At 39.5% G+C, this 22,719-nt stretch overlaps 1 protein-coding gene across 1 annotated transcript in view; it reads right to left on the bottom strand.

Moving 5' to 3' along the window:
- Window positions 1-22,719, bottom strand: part of itga8 (integrin, alpha 8) — a 69,940-nt gene that overhangs the window by 15,065 nt on the left and 32,156 nt on the right. The window contains exons 13-20 of the mRNA XM_088997957.1: window positions 16,882-17,079; window positions 9,316-9,361; window positions 8,773-8,880; window positions 3,811-3,866; window positions 2,093-2,250; window positions 1,881-2,012; window positions 1,067-1,134; window positions 139-286 (exon numbers count right to left, since the gene is read on the bottom strand). Of these exons, the coding sequence (XP_088854083.1) occupies window positions 139-286; window positions 1,067-1,134; window positions 1,881-2,012; window positions 2,093-2,250; window positions 3,811-3,866; window positions 8,773-8,880; window positions 9,316-9,361; window positions 16,882-17,079 (914 nt within the window). The remainder of the gene's footprint in view (window positions 1-138; window positions 287-1,066; window positions 1,135-1,880; window positions 2,013-2,092; window positions 2,251-3,810; window positions 3,867-8,772; window positions 8,881-9,315; window positions 9,362-16,881; window positions 17,080-22,719) is intronic.

Raw genomic sequence — 22,719 nt, 5'->3', positions numbered from 1 at the left:
GATGTTAACGTGTAACTGCATGCACACCCATCTTTTATGGATGATGGGCCAATTGCTTCCAGTTTCAGAAGTCGTGCGGGACGGTAGCAGCAAGATCTTTGATTTAGAATGTGTGTAACTTTGTTTGTTTGTTTTTACCTCAAGTCTTCTCTCCACACCAACGTAATCAGCCTCAGGTGGGATGAGTACATGCAGTTCCGTTTCGTAGGATCCCTCGCCTTGGTTCTCTGCGGTGATGGTCAACATTACTAAATTGTCATCTCCGATCACCAGTTCAGAGCGGTCCCTGCGGGCATTGGGGAGGATTATTATTATTATTATTATTATTATTATTATTATTATTATTATTATTATTATTATTATTATTATTATGAGTGGCTCAGGTTTGCTTGTATACAAAATCGGAATTCCAAATGAAAGCAATTTTGGTGAAAAGAAGGGATCTGTTCTCTACGGTTGTTCAAATTTGTAGATTTACTCAGTCTTTACATTTCATCTTAAATTCACTTTACATCATGTACATGTATACATGTATGTATGAACCTACGTGTCAGAATGCAGTCAGACAGTTGCTTATCAAGCTTCAGATTTTTTAAAACAATAAATCCACAAATCTGAGTTGTTTATGTTAAAAAAAAAGAAGGCTGGTTCATACACACATACAGTAGATCCTCCACATGACAGGTGTCAAAGTCAAGGCCCGGGGGCCGAATCTGGCCCGCCACATCATTTTATTCGGCCCACGAAAGGAAATCAAGCATGTCAAGTGCCATAATGCTTGCTAAAGTCTGAACCACAATTTCAAATTGTCCCATGTAAACCACAAGAACAGTCATTATTTTTTACTTCAAATTTTAAAACTAGTTATTCATTAATTTTCGGTGTGTTCTGTATGTAATATGTGGAGGGGATGAAATATTCAAATGGCTTCCCCAAATTCATAACAGCCCCTGAGAAGAACCCGTAAGTACAATGTGGCCCAAGGCAAAAAATGAGTAGATGTTCCACATGGTCATCTCAACTTTCTTACTGTTTGGAGACTAACTGATTTTTTTAGAGGTCTTACATGCTGGCAGTGAGCTGAAGGTCTGGGATGCAAATATTGTCATCACCGCAGTCCAGGAGAATGTAGGCCTGAAAGGAAGTTGATTGATTATTATGACCAAATATTAAAACCACTCAAGCTACTGGTAAACTGGAGCTATTTCATGTGACTTTCGGGGTACATGGTGTGAAATACTAATTAGAATTAAGGAAGCTTCAAATTACATTCCGTTTTTCTGGTCTGGCAATCAAATTACAACTAAAACGTCTTCGAACCATTTCTGAGTTTGTTACTGTCACGTTCCGGTTGGCGACCAACGAGTGGCACTGTTGGCCCCGCCTACAGCTGCACAGGTGTTGGTCATTTTAATTAGTGGGAGTTAAAAGGACTCCCGGCACGACCATTGCTGGTCGGGTCATTGTTTTCTTCACCCTGTCAGTCAGGTTTGTTTCATCTTGTCATATTTTAACTCATGGTTTTGTTTGATACTGATGACTTTGATGTTTTAGATTTTGCTCCTGCTGACTTTATTTTCATACAATTTGTCAAATACACCCTACTCCTCCTTCCTGCCTGCTCTTTTGGGGTCCGCCACTATCACCACCTTGCAAATTGTGACAGTTACCCATTGATTAGTTAAAAAAAAAATCAAAAATATTGAGTCTGGTCATGTCTATCCTCTTAAAACCTTTTGTGTTAGGAAACTTCCAAAGACAATAAAAAACAAAAGACTTTGTGTTTTAAGGTCCTCATATTTAGTCGTTCGAGCCGGATTTTCACCAGCGACCTTGGATCTGAGGTGTTTATGTTAAGTTTCTGGGGTGTTTGTATTTACATGCTCTTGCAGGAAGGTGCTACTGTAGTAGTTGAGGATCGGCGGGAGCATCAGTCCGTGAGAGGGAGGAGCCAAGCTGTAGTTGAGAGCCAATGAGATTGGACTCAATTTATCGCGGAACTCATCATCCTCCTGTGAAAGAGAGAAATCAGTATCCAGTCAGAATTGACCATCACCAGATCATGTGATGTGTGTCGCGGGTGTTTGCTCACTCGCAAGTAAATAGTGTAACTTAGGCAAGCTTTTGGACGTCCGTGGCCGAGATTTAGGAGTCCAGTGACCTGAGGCTGCTGGTTATCCAAGAAGAGAACCCGCTTCACACCCCCCCGGACACCTTTCAACCAATCCAAATGCAGCTCTGCCTTCAAATCTGAGGAGGATGGTCATAGAGATGCGTGGAAGAAAATGATCCAGCACAGTTTTTGCATTGTGATGAAAAGGTGTAGGATTTACTGTTCACCCATTTTCAAGTCAGTTCATACATTTGTTCTCAAGTTATCGTATTGCAGTGGCGGACGGTCAAGGCCTGCAAAGCCTTCTCTGCTGGCCTAAAGATATCTGAATCACGGACTGATGTTAATTCTATTTTATCCATGTATCTGAAATTGTCTTTCAGCTTCCTTTCATGACTTATCCCCTGTTGTGCTGCTTCCAAATGTGTGTTTTCGTATTTAAGCAATTAAAGGACAACCGACGCCTCCGGACAATTTGTGTCCATAATTTGTAAAATTGCTTCAAATGACTTCTACTGAGCATATTTTACAAAGATTTCACCGCATATAGCTATATTTTACGTTTTAAGACTCGCGTTGACTATTCAGGAAGTCTTGTTTTTTAGATGGTGACGATTCCTGACGTCACGTCACGGAAGGAACGCCCCTGACCGAGAAAAGGACACACAATGCATTTTGCAGTACTTTGTTTGGTCTGAAAACTTCGTGTTGATCCGTGTTGATGGCGAAATTAGAAGGAAAACACAAATTAGCCCATTTCCAACGGAGCTTTGGCGCCATCTTCTGCCTTTGTCTTGGACTCGAGCGAGGCAAGACGTCTTGGCGTGACATCACGAACAAAGGGGCGGGATCTTCTGAAACTGGCAACTTCCGGGTTCAATTTGAAGTAGTTTTTGGACACTTTAAGTCATTTTTTTTGGTGTTTTGCATTTGACTAAAAATATCATCCTGTATGTTTTGGGTATTTTAGATGCTATAAAACGTTTTTCTGATGTCAGTTAGGAAACAAAAAATGGTGTCGGTTGTCCTTTAACCAATAGCATATCAGGCATCATTTGTTACCAGGGTCAGAAATCTACCTGGACGCCTTCACAATCAGTTCTGCAGGCCCTGGAGCATGAAATGTGTCGATCAAACTCTAACCAATCACATTTCGAGTTGGCGACCCAAAAGGGGTACCAACGCCTTCAAGAAGGCGTTGGTCAATGTCAGAGTTTTCGCAAACTATGATTGGCTAGTCATAGTGACAAGAACATACTGGCCAGAGCTCGCACTTGTATCGGTAGAGCTGCATAAGCAAATACATTTTGTGTTGATTTAATTGCATTTTTTTCAACCCACAATGGCTGAAGGAGGAGAAGAAATGGATTTTGTTGGAGATTTACTCTTAGAGCCATTTTCAAGATGGTCTTAAAAAAATAGGTGAAGAAAGGTCGGTCAGTTATTGTCCATGCTAATGCTACCCTCTAGTGGACACTTTCCAGACTGGATTGATTCAGATGTAGCACTATTGAAGGCCTAGCGATGAAATCCACCGCCAGACACTGCCGTATTGCCAAATGTGTTCAATGAACCGACAAATAACAGACTTTGTGGAGGACAGAGCAGAATCAATTTGATCTATTTGTGATAAAATATCAAAATGTCTGCCCTACAGTTTGTGTCATATGTATCTGACTGATTCAAAATATGCTTACCCACAGAGCTGGGGATGCCCACTCCGCTCACTTCCGCACATACGTCCACATTCAGGCTGCAAGACAAATAATCAGAGTTAATGTTGCGTATGGCGTTCAATGAGGTCAAGGTTTATGGACTTCATCCAGGTATTTTATTTCCCACCGGGCAGTGAAGTCCGCAAGGAGCCTCACATGGGAGAGTAACATTGTGCATTTCCTCTATTTACGTCTTCATCAATGGACGTCTATGAGGATGTGTGATTTATGCTATCGCCTGTTTAAATCTAGTAAACATTAAACCAAGCCTCACATTAGGGGCGGCTAATTTCCCGTAATCTAAGAAATCACGGGGACACACTCTTGAATGAAAACTACGCACCATGAGGCACAGTTTGTTTGGTTCCACTTCAACAACGCTAATGACTTCAATAATTGAGCTCGTCTGGTGTGGCAGCAAACTCAGTCAAATTGAGTTGGGTTTCCTGAATCTAATAAATGGCATGATGTAGATCACAGGTGTCAAAGTCAAGGCCCGAGGGCCTAATCTGGTCCGCCACATCATTTTATTCGGCCTGTGAAAAAAATCAAGCATGTCAGGTGCCATGATGCTTGCCAAAGTCCAAACCAAAAATTCAATTTGTCCCATGTAAACTACGACAACAGTATTATTTATTGTTGTACTAAGTTCATCCTGTCTACTTGATATCTAATGTTGAGCAGATTCTTTACTTACAGACAGTGTAGGTGTTCAAATACCTGACCTGTTTCGGCGACTACTTCCGCCTTCGTCAGAGTATTTATTATTTATTACTTCAAATGTAAAAATAAGATATTATTCATTTGTTGTGCGCTCTATATGTAATATGTGGAGGGGATTAAACATTACAATGGCTTCCCCAAATTCATAACAGCCCTCGAGATGAAACCGTAACTACAATGTGGCCTGTGGCAAAAATTGAGTTAGACACCTCTGATGTAGATGCTTTAATGTCAGTCGTAAAATACAAACCTTGGAAAAAAAACAAAGCAACCCCCCCCCACGTTTACATGGAGTTCTCCAGGTGTTTTTGTGAGTGTTTTATTGTGTATGTATCAGGGGTGGGTGTGATTCACTGCAATTCTAGTAATACAAAATGTGTGTGTGGCATATCATACATATGGTTATGCAGAAAAACAGCCTTAGCGCTGTCTTAGTTATGACTCCAGAGTAGATGGAATTGTTCGCAAAAATACACGTGTGCTTTACCACTAAACACATTGTTCTTATTACACATGCTGACTGAATATTAACCCCCACCCCTTCAAGGCCCCTCAATTACATTTATTGAATGAAAACTTTTAAGACATTTTACAAAACAGGTTTATACTCAATCTATTATGTGTAGCCTATCTTCTCCTGTAAAACATTGGAGAATTTTTTTTATTGTCATTTTTTTAGCCAATGTGACCAATCTTTATTGACTTGCCTCCATCAGTGAGTAAAAGCCACAGATGATTACCACGGGATGCACGAAACACCAAATATACAGTATAAACAACACCACAAAATTCATCAACTCATTCATTGCCATTCACAAATGTATTCAGGAATTGAAAATATGACAGAGCGTCATTCCCGAATTGTTTTTTTTTCCATTGGGTGCCGATAAAGCGCTGGTCAGACTTCTCACAATGTTTTTTTTCTCCCTTCCACAAGGTGCAGCATTTCCCTCTTTTCCATGTTAGTGCTTTGTTCCAGCTTCAGCTGTTTTTAAAGCGCTCTATAAACCAATATGTATGTATTGCATTGTATTTTGGACAGCCGCCCTCATTTCAAGCTCGTATAACTCCAGACCAATATAGTTTAGGAATTAACTCTTTTTTCTGATGAAAGAAGAGAGTCTAAGGTTTCTAACGCTGTATAACATTTTTATGTCGACCCACAATATTCTGTAGGTCCCGGAATTCGAGTGAGAATGACAAAAACCCTGGCACTCGAGTGGAATTTTTTTTGCATGTCTGGCAGTGAATGAATTAAAAAAAATAATTACCGTATTTTCTGGTGTATAAGGTGCACCGGGGTATAAGGCGCACCCACATTGGATGGTGTATTTTCGAATGTTTCCCTATATATAATCCCTGTCAAATTGTTGCTGTGGACTGCAAATTTCCCCATTGTGGGACGAATAAAGGTTTTTTGATTCTGATTCTGATATGAGGCGCACCGGACTATAAGGCGCATCTTAAATGAATGAAAAAAGTTTTCCATTTATTGTAACAGATATAAATGTAACAAAGTTTTCAAAATATAAGGCACACCACATTATAAGGCACTACAGTAGAGGCAGGGGTTACATTTTATATATCACAGCATAGACTGTGCACTACTTCTTCTACAGAGGGAAATGGAGTAGTTGCGAGACCTGTTGTGGCTGAATATTCCTTCACATACAAGGCGCACCTATGCATAAGGCGCAGGGACATCTTTTGACGAAAATTAAGGCTTTTCGGTGCACCTTATACATCGGAAAATTTGGTAAGTGGAAGACATTGTTTGCTTATTGGAAATAGAATGAGAAAAAGGGACCTTGATTCCTGCATTTTCTATGACAATTCAAGTGATGGTATTCGTAAGAGAGACGCTGCTGTATTTTAGAACTTAAATGAATACCAAACCTCTTTTTCAATGCAACATTTTCAAAATAAGACTTTTACAATTAACATAGGTTTTGGGGTCATCTCTATTTCACATGGTGAGAATAAATTTGGAGGAATCCTGAAATGATGCACTGAATTTCTTATTGCTGATTGGCTGGGAGAAATAATAATAATAATTAATAATAATGCTAATAATGCTAATAATAATAATAATAATAATAATAATAATAATAATAATAATAATAATACATTTAATTTACAAGTGCCTAATGTGTTATAACGGTGATGAAAGTTGGATGTTAGTCAATTGTTATATCAACGTAGGACAAAAAGTAGGCCTGTGATCACTACAAATGTTCACCATTTGACTCATGGGTGACTCCCCGATGGCGTCACTTAATTCTGTGTAATGTTGCTTGAGTGTGTGTGTGTGTGTGTGTGTGTGTGTGTGTAAGAGCTATGGCATATCTGGTTGCATTCCTCCGAACCAAACTTGTGCCTGTTTATTTGAATTAGCTGAGTATTATTATGACACAGCTCGATAGTTTAGTGCTTTTTGTCAATCAGGCTCAAATCTCTGTTCCCGTCTCGGCCGCCGCGGCACCGTGATGGCAGCGAGCCCAGCACACTTCTCTTGTCTAAACAGTCCCACTTCCAGCCCTTAATACGTTGGGACCAATGTGCGACGTCGGTGAAGCAGTGGGAGAATTGTAGAGTGGGGCCTCGTTTCAATTGTTCAAACTGACCCAAGGGGAAAATAAAATATTGAAAATAGGATTATACGGTTTCAAATGATTCAAATCCCTAAAGGTGATATGAAATACATTTTGGCAGTGCTCTGGATATTGGCTCATGGCAGGTGAAAGGGATTTCAGGGATTCGTTACAGCAGCAGCAGATCTCATCATTCCCATTTTTGGATAATACTTTTATCCTTTTACTTTGAAATCATCAGCACATATGGGAAAAAAAATCTAAAATTTCCTTTCTTCAAGCACTTGGGTCAATATATTTTCCAGGAGAATGAATTCAAGCAATGTGAGGGTGATAGGCACAAACACACACTGAACATTTTGGATAGCATATGTTCTTTTTAACTCATTCACTGCCATTCACAAATTTATTTGGGAATTGAAAATATGACGTACAGCACCATTCCCGAATTTCTTTTTTTGGGTTTTGTTTTTTCTTGTTTGGGTGGCGATAAAGCGCTGGCCATGGCCTCTGGCAAAGTTTTTCTGTTCCATAAGGGCACAGCAATTCCCTTTTTCCATTCTAGCACTTTGTTCCAGCTTCAGCTGTGTTTAAAGCACGATATAAAAATATGTATTTAATGCGTTGTATTTTGGACAGCCGCCCTCATTTCAAGCTCATATAACTCCAGACCCATATAATTTAGGAATTAACTCATTTTTCTGACGAAAGAAGCCAGTGTAAGGTTTCTTACACTGCATTGAATGTTTATGTAGTCCTAAAACACAATATTCAGTGGGTCCTGGAATTCGAGTGACAATGACAAAAACCCTAGAACTGGAGTGGACACGTTTTTGCAGTCTGGCAGTGAATGAGTTAAATATATGCTGTACTCAGTTTATGATGCAGCTCCATTTCTATCATATAATGCTAATTTGCACATAATTCAGAGCGCGCTGTAAACTGAAAAACGTGTTGTAAACTGAGAGTATTGAATTTACTCTTATTTCATTTTGTCAAGTGGTTACAAAAAAAAGGATCCATATGTATATTTTTAAGTATATATATAGTTTCCAATTTTTTTTCAGTTGAAGCTGAACAATTATGCGTGTTCATCCAGCCTGTTATGTATGTTTTTGGAATGAGGGAGGAAATCCGGAATACCCGGAGAAAACCCACGCAGGTCTTGGGAGGACATGGAAGCTCCACACAGTAGCATAGTGAGGTCAATATGAAAAAAAAAAAAAAAAAAACATGGCTGATCCCATATCCTGAATCCACACTTTCATGGTAAAAACTCAAAGAGTTTAGACCAAATCAATGTAATAATTTGCTTTGTTTTTGCAAATTTCATGTGTCATATGTCCTGACAACAAAATTTTAATTTCCATGCTATAACTGATAGCATTATTAAAGAAATTAGTTTAGTTAACGGTGAGGCAGCACTTTGAATTAACAGTACATCCGTCTCACAGCTGATCACAGGTTTAACCCTTTCAGGGGTGACGACAGTGAACAGCTGGCCATTTTATTGCTTTACAGGGTGCATTTTCCAGGGCCCATTTTGTAATATATCCCAGTGTGGACAATTCAAGGTACTCTTACATTGCAACTCATATATTATCGAGGTGAACATAAACAGAGATCCTACCAGGTCACCATGGCATCGGTGAGCGGAAGACGACACTGTCTGTCATCAGGATTCAGGATCCTGGGGGTCAGTATCATTGCCGCTTCCACAGACACGACAGCTTGAGCCCTATAGAAAAACATGCACATTCACAAAGGGTGTCAAACTAATTTTTTGCCGTGGGTCACATTGTACAGTAGTTACGGTTTCCTCTCGGGGGCTCTTCTGAATTTGGAGAAGCCATTATTAGTGTTTAACCCCTCCACATATAGAGCACACAATAAACTAACAAATAAATAATTTTCACATTTGTAGTCAAAATTAATAACTGTTATTGTAGTTTACATACAACAATTTGAAATTTAGTTCGAACTTTAGCAAGCGTCATGGCGCTTCACCACATTGATTTGCTTTCACAGGCCGAATAAAATGATGTGTTGGGCCAGATTTGGCCCCCGGACCTTGACTTTGACACCAGTGCAATATAACATCAAACCGTTTTTTTTCGAGTGGTATCCCTTGACTTTTGAAGAACCAAGGGCAAGGTCTGAAACTATTTATTACCTGTACACAGCCACTTCTCCGGCACCAAATGACCCCACGATCAAGTCTGCATGAGGTGGGGGCGGGTGAGAGAGAGAGAAGACGGGAAATAAGTGAGTTACAAAGGGGGTCCACAGATGGAATTGATTTTTAGCCCTCCTACAATCTTCATCAACACACACTCCTCGTGTTTAATACACAAGGACGCAGTGTGAGTTGCGGTTGTCATTCCGCTTTCACTTTTTGACCCATGACCCAACTCAGACTAAATTCAGACACCCTCCATAAATGTGATGTGTATATTTATATTTTGGCTACATTGTACCATGTTGACAAAATAACTTGCAGAAGATAGCAACGCGACCTCTGTGTCAGCATTTCTTTGTTGTTTTCATGGATTTTTGGGTGGTTTAATTGCCTTTTGCAGTTTTGAAGAATGTTGGTATTTAATACTTGTGGTTATGGGGACACATGTTGATGAAAAATACCCACGTACACAAAATGATTAAAACAATCTGTCAACTGCAAAAAAAAGCCCCGAATTGATTCAAGCCACCAAAAACAGACCAAACGAACCAGATAACTTGAAAGAAAAGCCAATGATGCACATGCAGTGAGGTAACTAATTAGTCTTGGTCCAGAGCGCATTACTCACTTGTGTTTTAACAATTGGCTGAACGATCGGGTTTATAGGTGCTCTCCAAGTGCCCACTAGACAACTGGCCTACCTTTCATCACCCACCCGTGCAGATTTAGTTGCACTTTCTTTTTTTGAATTTGAAGGGAGCTGCTTCCATTGACCGGTGGTCGGCATTGAAGCTGGTCGGCTCCGTTCACGCTCACAATGGCGCAAACACCCTTTTAGAAATGCGCTCATCTGTGAAAATACACTAAGAAAGCGATCTCCACCAATGCGGACAACTAGATTCTCTTTGTGCTAGACCTGTACTGGCACCTAAATAGAGCACCATATATTGAAAAACTTGAAATCGATTTTCTTAGACCTTCTTCTCAAAACATTTATTATCATCAGTGTACACCACAGGTGTCAAAGTCAAGGCCCGCGGGCCAAATCCGGCCCGCCACATCATTTTTTTCGGCCCGCGAAAGCAAATCAAACTTGTTAAAGTTTGATTTTGATTTAGCAATCTAAAATCTGAGCCAAAATTTCATATTTTTGGATGTCAACCACAATAAAAGTCATTATTCTTGACTTCAGATTTGAAAACGAGTTATTCATTAATTTGCTGTGTGCTCTATATGTAATATTTGAAGGGATTTAAACATTCTAATGGGTTTCCCAAATTCATAACGGCCCTCGAGAGGAAACCATAACTACAATGTGGATTGGATTGGATTGGATTGGATATGCCTTTATTAGTCTCACAGTGGAGAAATTTACATTTCACAGCAGCAAAGCGCCGCGGCAAAAAATGACTTTGACACCTCTGATGTACACCAAAGTACCAAAAATCCAGTGGTGGACCGTCAGGCCTTCTCTGCTGGCCTGAAAATATCTGAATCCCAGACTGATATGAATTAAATTTCGTCCATGAATTCTTATTAAATACAGTAAAGACTCGTTATATCGATATTCAAGGGAGTCCGAAAAAATTTTGATATAACCGGGACTATCGATATATCCGACCCTGTTTGCATGTAATTTTCTCCGTGCGTGCATAGAAATAGTATCGATATAACCGGGACTATCGATATATCCGATATCGATATAACGAGACTTTACTGTAATTCCAAATTGTCTTTCAGCTTCTATTCATTACTTTTCCCATGTCATGCAGCTTCCAGATGTCTGTTTTCGTATTGAAGCATTTAACCAATCACATTTCAGCCATTACTTGTTAGCAGGGTCAGAAATCTACATGGGCACCTTCACAACCAGTTCTGCAGGCCTTGTAGCATCATAAGTGTTGATCGAACCGTTCCTTTAACCAATCACAATTTGAGTTGGCGACTCCAGGCCTTATTTCCTGGCTAACGGTACCCTCTAGTGAACTTGTAGTAAATCACACCACACTTTTTATATGAGTCGCAGCTGTAATAATAATAATAATAATAATAATAATAATAATAATAATAATAATAATAATACATTTCATTTATAAGCACCTTTCAAAACTCTCAAGGTCATTTTACAGTCACAGGATAAGTTTTTCAGTGGCTGAGCAGCGGCAGCCACCTGCGCCAGCGTTCACTCAATGCGTAACTCAAATTGATAGAAAGGTAGCTAGCTAGCTAATCAATAGTCAATAGATAGCCACCTAGCTAGATAGACATATAGGTAATAGGTAGCTAGCTAGATAGCTGGCTAGCGAGATAGCCATGTAGGTAATAGGTATGTAGTTGCAATAAAGGTTGTATAGTCATAAAGTAGTTATTAAGTCATTCACTGCCATTCACAAATATATTAGTTAATTGAAAAGCATGATGTGGAGCGCCATTCCCGAATTGTTCGGGTTGGGATTTATTTCTTTTTTGCGTGGGGGGGAGGGGAGGGCTAAAGCGCTGGCCAGACCTCTGGCAATGTTTTTCCCTTCCATAAGGGGGCAGCATTTGCCTTTTGTCCATGTCAGTGCTTTGTTCCAGCTTCAGTTGTTGTGAAAGCGCTATTTAAACCAATATGGATGTATTGTATTGGATTTTGGACATCTGCCCTCATTTCAAGCTCATATAACTCAAGACCCATATAATTTAGGAATTAATTTTTTTTCTGATGAAAGAAGATAGTCAAAGGTTTATTGTGATGCATTGAATGTTTATGGAAAGCAGTCCTAAAACACAATATTCTGTGGGTCCTGGAATTAAAGTGATAATGACAAAAACCTTGGCATTGGGGTGGACACATTTTTGCGCATCGTCTGGCAGTGAATGAGTTAAGGGTAGGATTGATTCAGACCGAGCACTACCAAAGACCCAGGTGTGAAATACATAGCTAGCCATGACAAAAATCAGTACCCTTGAGTGCCGGATTGATTCCCAGGAATCAAATATGAAAGGCGACAATAAGTAGCTGACCATGTCACTTAGAAATGAAACACTGCATGAAAATAAGCCCTTCGTGAAAACTCAACATGTTTATGTTTATAGCAGCGCTACAGTTTAACCCATCCCAAAGGACGTTAAGAAAATTTGCCCGTAAATTTTAAATTATACCCATGTTGCTGTCTTTTGTGGAGTCAGTCTCTTCCTATATATTCAAAACGGGGACTAAATGACTTGGAAAGAGTCACATCTGTTTCTGCCTTTCCCTGCAACCACGATATTAAACATTTTAGGCCAAGTCCTTTGTGCCCCCCCAGGGTGCCGTGTGCCGCTATGTGCGGTTGTGACAAGAAAGGACTTTGAGATGTGGCTTTTGCGGGGGAACTCGGAGGTGTACGATGAATATGTGGCGGGGCAGAAGGGAGCACAATGAAAGGTGGAGGAGGGGGTGGGGGTGGATGGGGTGTAGGCTCATGTACTTGGCCTTTAATAGACTGCAATCTGGGAAAGCCATCGGGAGCAAGGTGTGCTTTCACCAGATGGTGAGACATGGGAGGAAAACCACCTTACTCCAAATTTTCTAGGTCCATCTGGCTGGATTTGCGTTTTGGAAATGGGGAAACGCCATCCGTGCAATTGGCAGGTATCATTCCATCAAATCGTTCTCTAATTTGAGGGTTAAGTGGAAGTCTAATCTTAAAATAATGGTTTACATTCGCATAGCTTTTGTTTTTGCCAGTGCACACTGTTTTAACGGGGCTCTTTTTTGGTAACCCGGCCTTCCCAAACTGATGGTGTCCACCTAGCGCTAAAAAAAACATGACCTTCGCGCACAGTTTAGACAGACTGTCAAGCTGTCGTTGGCGGAACACGATGAATGCCGGCGAGACTGCGGGGGGTGCAATAGCTAAAGATGAGGCGAGGTCAAAGGTCAATGGCACTGGATGGAAAAGATGGTTTCTGAGGGGATTTCTTCATTTTTTTTGGTTGTCTGTGCGGAGTTTGAACCTATTCTGTTACTTATTTGCGCAAGTGCATTGGGAGATGGCATTCCTGCAACTATATACCACAATGAATAGCTGATAAATATTATTCCTGGAGTATTTTCCTCAATCTGCACTATTTTTGCATGTCAGGGGGACGTTTGGAGTCAATTCGGACTTGCTGACAAACGCGAAGGAACCCACACGTTGATGAATACTGAATACTAAATCGGCACGGCTGTGTGATTGGCAGGTAAATGTTGTCCATCTCTCACCTTTCACCTCTGAGATGAACCAAAATGGAATCCACAGGGAATGCAAGCGTGATTCAATGGCCGCCCGCTACCCTGCATTGCAGTGCCTTCGCATAGAAACATCTGAGTTTTTTCTCCTTGGAAGCAAGTACCCATACAACTTGAAATTTAATCGGGAATTGGAAAATATGATTTAGAACGGCATTCCCGAATTTGTTCGGGTTTTGGTTTTTCATTTGGTGGTGCCGATAAAGCGCTAATCAGACCTGGCAATGTTTTTTCCCTTTCACGAAGGGGCAGCGTTTGCCTTTTGTCCATGTTAGGGCTTTGTCAGAGCTTCAGCTGTTGTTGAAGCGCTATATAAATCAATATGTGTGTATTGTATTGTATTGTATTGTATTTGGTACAGCCACCCAAATTTCAAGCTCAGCTAACTCCAATGCGGGTCATGCAATTTGAGTGAAAATGACAAAAACCCTGGCATTGAAGTGGACACGTGAATGAGTGAAGGACTACAGTCGAGTTAGTTCACAGCAAAATTGCAAAGAAGAGAAAAACCACCTTGACGTTGTTTCTTTGTTGGAACGGTGAACTAACTGTACTTATAAATTTAGAATCATCATTAGTGTCACGTTTCGGTTTGCAACCAATGGGTGGCACTGTCGGGCCCCGCCTGTAGTTTCACAGGTGTTGGTCGTTTTAATCAGTGGCAGTTAAAATGATTCCTGGCATGACCATTCAGTGTCAGGTCATTGTTTGTTTCACCGTGTCAGGTTTGTTTCACCTTACTCATGTTTTTGTTTGTTACTTTGGACTTTTGTTTTCTGATGAATTTGTCGTTTGAGATTGTGTTCCTGCTGACTTTATTTAATACAATTTGTCAAATACAACCTGCTCCTCCCTACTGCCTTCATTTTTGGGGTCCATCACCACTGCCACCTTGCAAATCGTAACAATTAGTTCATTTTAAATTTTGTCAACTTGAACTAGCTTCCGTAGAAAATGAACTTTTCCAATAATGGTAGTTGCAGTAAAGTAAGTTTTGATTGTTTGTCATTTTGGCACCACTATTGGTAACTTTATGCTCACGTTTCCCACCACCTTGAGCTTCGTGATCAAATAAATATGAATTTATACAAGACCACCACCCTCAATTGACCAGAATAGCAACTCAAAGTTACAATGGCTTCCCAGTTAGTTTCCTTCTAAGGCTGATCAAACATTTTTGTGTCCTTTGAACAGTGTGACTTTACTGGTCCTGCAAACGACTTAGCATGTGTCCACTGACTGCTTAATGACAGGCGTCACAGCTTTAAGCGACACATTTGAGCGCTTAAAAAGCACACAGTGTTGCAAATAATGGTGTTCCACCATTATTTTGCCACCCAGTGATTCAAACCAACTTCCTCCTGCATCAAAGTTTCCACCTGCTACCCTCATATTTGCATTTATTGCGCAGTTTTTCTGAACGGAAGATTTCTAATTAGCAGTCACACAAGTCCTTACTTTGATGAGGAGCCGGAACACACTCTCTCAACCGCTAATGAAACAAATTAAAGGCCATACTTGTGTGCATTTAGGTATACACCCTGATCATAGAATGAAGAAATATCCATTGCTTTGGCCATATGTGCATAAAAAGGGGCAAATGATGGTGCAAATGAAGAAAAGAAGAGGTAACATTAAAAGTGGTGTTACCTTTAGCACAGATTAGCTCCAAAATAGGAGAACAAGAGTTTGTAAAAAAGTGATTTTATAGCCCATGCGTTATTTCTAAAGACTTAAATTGAGATGATGTAAGCACGTTTGCATACAAACCGTTTTATACTTAAAGAAATCAACTTCTCAATTAAATTTTATGGTAGAGGTTTGTACTTAAGGGAAAAACGGTAATTCAATTAGGGTCCGCTTTAATGGCTAAACCTTATTGGGAAAATGCATTATGTGAATTGAGGGAGGCAAAGTGTGTGAGAGGTAAAATCCGAATGGCCAAAACAGCGGAAGGAGATATTGAAGAAGTGATGATGGAGGGACAAAGAAGGCGTGGAGGGAGCAATGGATGGATGGATTCAATGTCCAAACAATCTCAGTCTGGCCTCTCTAACTTTCTCTCCAAAGCCTCTAATGTGAGTTGTCCCTCTAATATATTCATTCCTGATCCTATCCAACCGCAGAGGGTTCTATCTTATGGAAACATGATCACAACTACTGTATGTCCCACTGTGCAAAGAAGACTCTTTTATCCTGCGTGGAGGAAATCAAAACCAGGATGGCACAACATTTCTTCATGGTCCATGCACTTTATATCCAGCAATGTCAGTTTTAAAGTGCTCTATAAACACAGTTAAATTGAGAGTTGCGAATACATTTGGGAAATGGTGAAGAACACTGCAAGATTCCAAACAAAAAATCCTACTGGACCATCCGCACCCTGCCCACCACCTTTTCTAGCAACTCCCCTCAGGCAGGCGCTACCGATCCATGTGCACCAAATCCAGCAGACATTTAAATAGCTTCTTCCTCCAAGCTATTAACTCTCTACACAGTAACCCAAATAGAACTGTATAGTGCCTCCATTTTTCTTGTGATGATACTAGTGCAGCGTGTTCGACCGGAGACAAATTCCTTGTGGGTTCTACATACTTGGCAATAGAGATGATTCTGATTCTGAAATGGAATAAAATGGAAGGATGGAGTGATAAATGGTGCGACATCTAGAGTGAGGAAGGCGGAGCCTCTGGAGGGAGCGAGTCATTACTTGGAGTGAGGCAGCTAGGATGGATGGAGGTATGGATGGATGTATGAACGGAGGCACGAGGATCGAGGAGTGGGGGCAGAGGGGTTACATGGGTAGATGCACGGACAAAGGAAAGATTTCGGACGGATAACCAAAGAACTTGCACGGTGAATATATGCATCGATGGATGCGAGAATGCCATGTGTAGGAATAGATAAATAGTGAGGGCAATGGAGCGAGTGGAAGCAAGACATCAAGTTAAACATCGAGATGGATTGAGAGAGAGAAAGGTAGGTCAGTAAATAGATACATCGATGTAAAATTTTACATGAACACAGATTAAAGAATGTCTTCAGTTCATTGGCCCAGCTCCTTGGCGGGCCCCCCTTGTAAATAATGACTTTAGCAGAGCGAGCCGAGCGAGGCAACAGAGGAGAACATGGCAAAAGGAGGACAGATGAAATGTGGAGGTCAGGAATGAAGAGGAGGGAGGATGTAATAAGAGCAGCTGGAAACCAAGGGGGAAAGGAAAGCGTTTGGAAGTTGAAGAAGGAATTTTGATGATACAAACACAAGCAGTACACAGAGCCAGACTGCCTTCTTGTGTCTTTACCAGGGTACTGGTTGCGGTCCAGGTCTTGACCTCCTCGCAGGGTGAAGCCGTAACCAGGGAGGCCGCCAGTGCTGGCGGAAGCCGCTTTCAGCTCCTGGCTCAGAGTGAGGCCTTGCGTCGTTGCATCTCTGCGTCCGTTAAAGATCAATACTCGTCCGCCGCCATCGTCTCCGCCAAACGGACAACCGACCGCCACGTCTGGGAGATGACACACATGCACATGGTATAGACATCAATGCGGCTCCGGTGCCTTTGAGAGCAAAGTCAGGGAAAACTTTCCAATTGACCCTTGTCTAGCTGCACCCATGACAATCTCAGTCAGCTCTTCAGCATCCTTTCAATTCATTGCCAGATTAGTTATTTATTCTTCTGATGGATTTAAGTCTTTGCAGGTATTCTAGTATCTGAGCCAGTTTGGATGTTGAAATCTCATCCCAACTGTTTTTGGATTTGGCTGTGGCATAAAATACGACTAAAATGATACTAGCATATATCCACTATTCCAGTTTACGCTCACAAAAAAAAAAACATGCCTGGTACGTTCATTGGGCACTCAAAATTGTTTTGGGGCGTGAGTGTGCGAGAATGGTTATTCGTCTATGCCCTGCGATTGGTTGACAACTGGTACAGAGTCCACAAAGTTCTTTCTGCATCACTCTGTTTTTTTTCTCTCTGCCACTAGAACGCTAACTTATTCCCAAAAATCCCGAACAATATTTCAATGAAGTCCTCAATGATGATAATCTAAACCATGGTGTCAAAGTGAAGTCCCGGGGGCAAAATCTGGCACACCACATCATTTTGTTCGGCCCTTCAAAGCAAATTGAACTTTTGAATTCCATGATGCTTGCTAAAGTCTGAACCAAAATGTCAAATTATCATATGTAAACCACAATAAAAGTCAATCTTCTTGACTTCAGATTAGAAAAATTGTTATTCATTGATTTGTTGTGTGTTCTGTATGTACTATGTGGAGGGGATGAAATATTCTAATGGCTTCCCCAAATTCTTAACAGCCACCGAGAGCGAACTATAACTACAATGTGGCCCACAGCAAAAAATGAGTTTGAAAAAGCTCTGGGAGGAATGATAAAAACGAATTCTTTCAATTTTGCAGAAAGTCCAGTTAAGCGTTTTTGTCTTCATGATTAGCCAACTGTCTTGTGACACTTGCTCCGTATATTTCGGAAAAACGTAGGAGCCCCACTGATCTTATTCAAATCTCGGTAGGACAACAGGTAGGCACGTTTCCATAAAAGGTCAAACTATTACCTCAGACTACTGGCACACATATCTGTAAAAACACACACAAGTAGCTGCCCCCATAAAAAAAAATTGAATATGCAGTCAAGGTTTGGTAGATATTTGCATGAACCAACACAAGAGAACGACCCGAACTTGTAATGCATAAACACGCCGAGACATCCTGTTTGTCCCCCAACCTCCCCCCCGACCCCCAGCATAAGTCAGTCTAAACAAGTAATTCCACGTGAAGCAGACTGGAGGAGAGTGGATAAATGCGTCCATGTGTGTATACCGCATACGCTGTATGGACAGTATATATTGTGTGTGTAAGTTGCCGTGCGCCTGTAGTTGTCAAAAAACTAAAGCATGTGCAAAAAAAAGAAGATACAGTAAAGTCTCGTTATATCGATATTCAAGGGAGTCCGAAAAAATATCGATATAACCGGGACTATCGATATATCCGATATCGATATAACGAGACTTTACTATATATATATATATATTTTTTTTGTATGTATGTATGTATGTATACATACATACATATATGTGTATCTATCTATCTATCTATCTATCTATCTATCTATCTATCTATCTATCTATCTATATATATATATATATATATACATGCCTAATATATATATATATATATATATATATATATATATATATATATATATATATATATATATATATATATATATATATATATACACACCATTTATGTACCCATATATAAATGTATATATAGGTATAGATAGATACATAGATTAATAGATACGTAGCTAGAGAGATAGCTACCTAGCTATAGAGAGATAGCTACCTAGCTAGAACGACAATTACTCCTTTTTGGACAGCAATATATATCGTATTTAGAAAAATAAAGATATATGCAGTATATAGCAAGCTAAAAATGTTCCTGCTGTAGCTTCTTCTTTTCCTTTCGACTTTTCCCTTAGCTAAATGCTTATAAATGCTGTAACCAAGATCAAAATCTTAATTTTAAAGAAAAAAGTTTCATTCAGCAAAATTAATCATGCTAGCTATCGAGCAAGCTTGTTATCTAGCTAGCTGAAGAATTAGATAAAGACTTTGATCTCAGTTACAGCATTTATAAGCATTTAGCTACAGCAGTAACATTTTTAGCCAGCTATATACTACATAGATCTTTAAAATTTTTGTAAGTACGATATATATTGCTGTCCAAAATGTCATATGCAATATGAGTACAAAATCCACACAATTCATACAATGTTGAACACCGCAATGATGTCACAGTCATCACCTCGGTCAGTATGAGTGATGTTGACAGGAAGTTAATCGAGATGATTAAAAATAAAAACACATGGCCCCATAAGACCCTCAACTCAGCTGCACTCAACCGGTTTAAACAGCTGATTCTAAACAAAACATGACAATGATCGCAAACGTGGACATTTTCCTTTCTTAGAAGAAAGTACATAACGCTGTGATGACATCTGCCAGTGATTACATGCTGATGGGGAAAAAAATGGGACATATAGGTATGTTTTTGTACACTGAAAGTTTGACATATGCGAAAACAAGTCACTGACAACCCAGATTGCGATGTCTCCATGACGATCGTCATGTCATGCCAAATAATGAAATCACAAAGGCGGGCATGCGCTCATTAGATTGAAAAAAAAAAAAAAAACACATATGTCACTAAGAGCTTCGTCAAGAGCCCCTGAGGAGGCTGTCGCATTTTGACAGACAGCTTGATGTGATTTACATGTACGTTGCCTACCAGTGGAAACGACGCTATTGATCCACCGGTTATTGATCGAATAGTCGACGGGGGTGACGAGCGCATGAACAGACTGTAATAATTCAAACATAAATCACTCAGATTGATGGCCTCCGCTCCGTGGCCATCATATCCAAGCTGGTGCGCATGTGTGGGAGTCCAATCAGTGTGAGGATAAAACCAAACATACAGATGAGAAATGAACTCAGGGTTCCAGGAGGAGAATTCATTCCCAGATGATTTCTATCTGCAGGCACATGTGGCAAGTTAAAAATAACTTGCTCAGACAACAAGGTTTGAACTTTGGAGATCATGGGCGGAAACGTGTTCACGCAGACGACCTTTCATCGCGTGACTTCCTGACTGGACCGAGAGCGTTTATGTTGAAGCTTTTGATGGGATTTCCTCTGTCAAAGACCAAGCAGTCCAGAATGTACAGGAAATGCAGAACAATAAAAAAAAGATGGAGCTGTCATCAGATTTACCTCTGTCCAAAATAGTCGGACTGGATTCCCTTTTGCGCCTATTTAAATCTGTGTACCACTCTGAAACTGTAAACAGCCAATCATTCAGCTTTGTAGAACTCTCCAAACTGAAACAATGGCTGGAGGTTGAAACCGGGGGAGTGACTTTATGTTTATTATTACGATTCCAAAAAAAGACCAACATTCTAAATTAGCCCTGACCAGATTTTCAGTTTAACCGAGACTAACTAAAACCAAAATAGTAAAATAATTCAAGCGCCAGGGGGATAAAATGAGAATTAGTGCAGGAACGCAAGATGAGACAGCATCAGTGGGTGAGGCCATCTTTGTCGAAAAGTGACGAGCACATCATTTTAAATGTTTCCTTCTTTCGCTATGTGACTTCAGACTGACGTGTGTCCAAAAAAATCAATTGGTTTTTAAAATTAAAATAATAAAAACCTAAATAAACTTGAAATAGATCGGCCAATGTAATTGGTTTATAGAAGATTCTCTGTGTCATTCAATGTACAGTACTTAGTTTTTATATTATATTATATTATATTATATTATATTATATTATATAATTATATAAAAAATATTTTATTATTAATAATCTAGGTAGTATATTATAAAATTATATAAATAATTATATTATAATATAATTATTATACTATATATTAATAAGTATAGTTATTATATTTATTTAGTGCACACTTTTCATCTAATAAAATACAACATATGTTTTACAGAAATGACAACAAAACATTAAAATAACACAAAAATCTATACAAAAAAAAACCCCAAACACTCATCATGTGAATACAAGCCCACCAATACGAATGGCTTTGTTGAAAAAAAAAACATTAAAAATTAAAATGATTTTTTAAGGTGTTTTTATTATATATATTTTTTCGGAATAGGACATAATGTCTTGAGAATCAAAAGTATCGCAATGTATGTTTTGTTGTAACGATTTAACCTTTCTACCTGTCACACGGGTGTCACTATCTATATATATATATATATATATATATATATATATATATATATATATATATATATATATATATACACACACCATTTATGTACCCATATATAAATGTATATATAGGTATAGATAGATACATAGATTAATAGATACGTAGCTAGAGAGATAGCTACCTAGCTATAGAGAGATAGCTACCTAGCTAGAACGACAATTACTCCATTTTGGACAGCAATATATATCGTATTTAGAAAAATAAAGATATATGCAGTATATAGCAAGCTAAAAATGTTCCTGCTGTAGCTTCTTCTTTTCCTTTCGACTTTTCCCTTAGCTAAATGCTTATAAATGCTGTAACCAAGATCAAAATCTTAATTTTAAAGAAAAAAGTTTCATTCAGCAAAATTAATCATGCTAGCTATCGAGCAAGCTTGTTATCTAGCTAGCTGAAGAATTAGATAAAGACTTTGATCTCAGTTACAGCATTTATAAGCATTTAGCTACAGCAGTAACATTTTTAGCCAGCTATATACTACATAGATCTTTAAAATTTTTGTAAGTACGATATATATTGCTGTCCAAAATGTCATATGCAATATGAGTACAAAATCCACACAGTTCATACAATGTTGAACACCGCAATGATGTCACAGTCATCACCTCGGTCAGTATGAGTGATGTTGACAGGAAGTTAATCGAGATGATTAAAAATAAAAACACATGGCCCCATAAGACCCTCAACTCAGCTGCACTCAACCGGTTTAAACAGCTGATTCTAAACAAAACATGACAATGATCGCAAACGTGGACATTTTCCTTTCTTAGAAGAAAGTACATAACGCTGTGATGACATCTGCCAGTGATTACATGCTGATGGGGAAAAAAATGGGACATATAGGTATGTTTTTGTACACTGAAAGTTTGACATATGCGAAAACAAGTCACTGACAACCCAGATTGCGATGTCTCCATGACGATCGTCATGTCATGCCAAATAATGAAATCACAAAGGCGGGCATGCGCTCATTAGATTGAAAAAAAAAAACACATATGTCACTAAGAGCTTCGTCAAGAGCCCCTGAGGAGCCTGTCACATTTTGACAGACAGCTTGATGTGATTTACATGTACGTTGCCTACCAGTGGAAGCGACGCTATTGATCCACCGGTTATTGATCGAATAGTCGACGGGGGTGACGAGCGCATGAACAGACTGTAATAATTCAAACATAAATCACTCAGATTGATGGCCTCCGCTCCGTGGCCATCATATCCAAGCTGGTGCGCATGTGTGGGAGTCCAATCAGTGTGAGGATAAAACCAAACATACAGATGAGAAATGAACTCAGGGTTCCAGGAGGAGAATTCATTCCCAGAT

The sequence above is a fragment of the Hippocampus bargibanti genome, linkage group LG06 (genome assembly GCF_051943395.1).
Source record: "Hippocampus bargibanti isolate YZ-2025 linkage group LG06, ASM5194339v1, whole genome shotgun sequence".
NCBI classification, from domain to species: Eukaryota; Metazoa; Chordata; class Actinopteri; order Syngnathiformes; family Syngnathidae; genus Hippocampus; species Hippocampus bargibanti.
The sequence above is the reverse complement of the archived record's forward strand: the minus strand, read 5'-3'. Positions and strand labels throughout refer to the sequence as shown.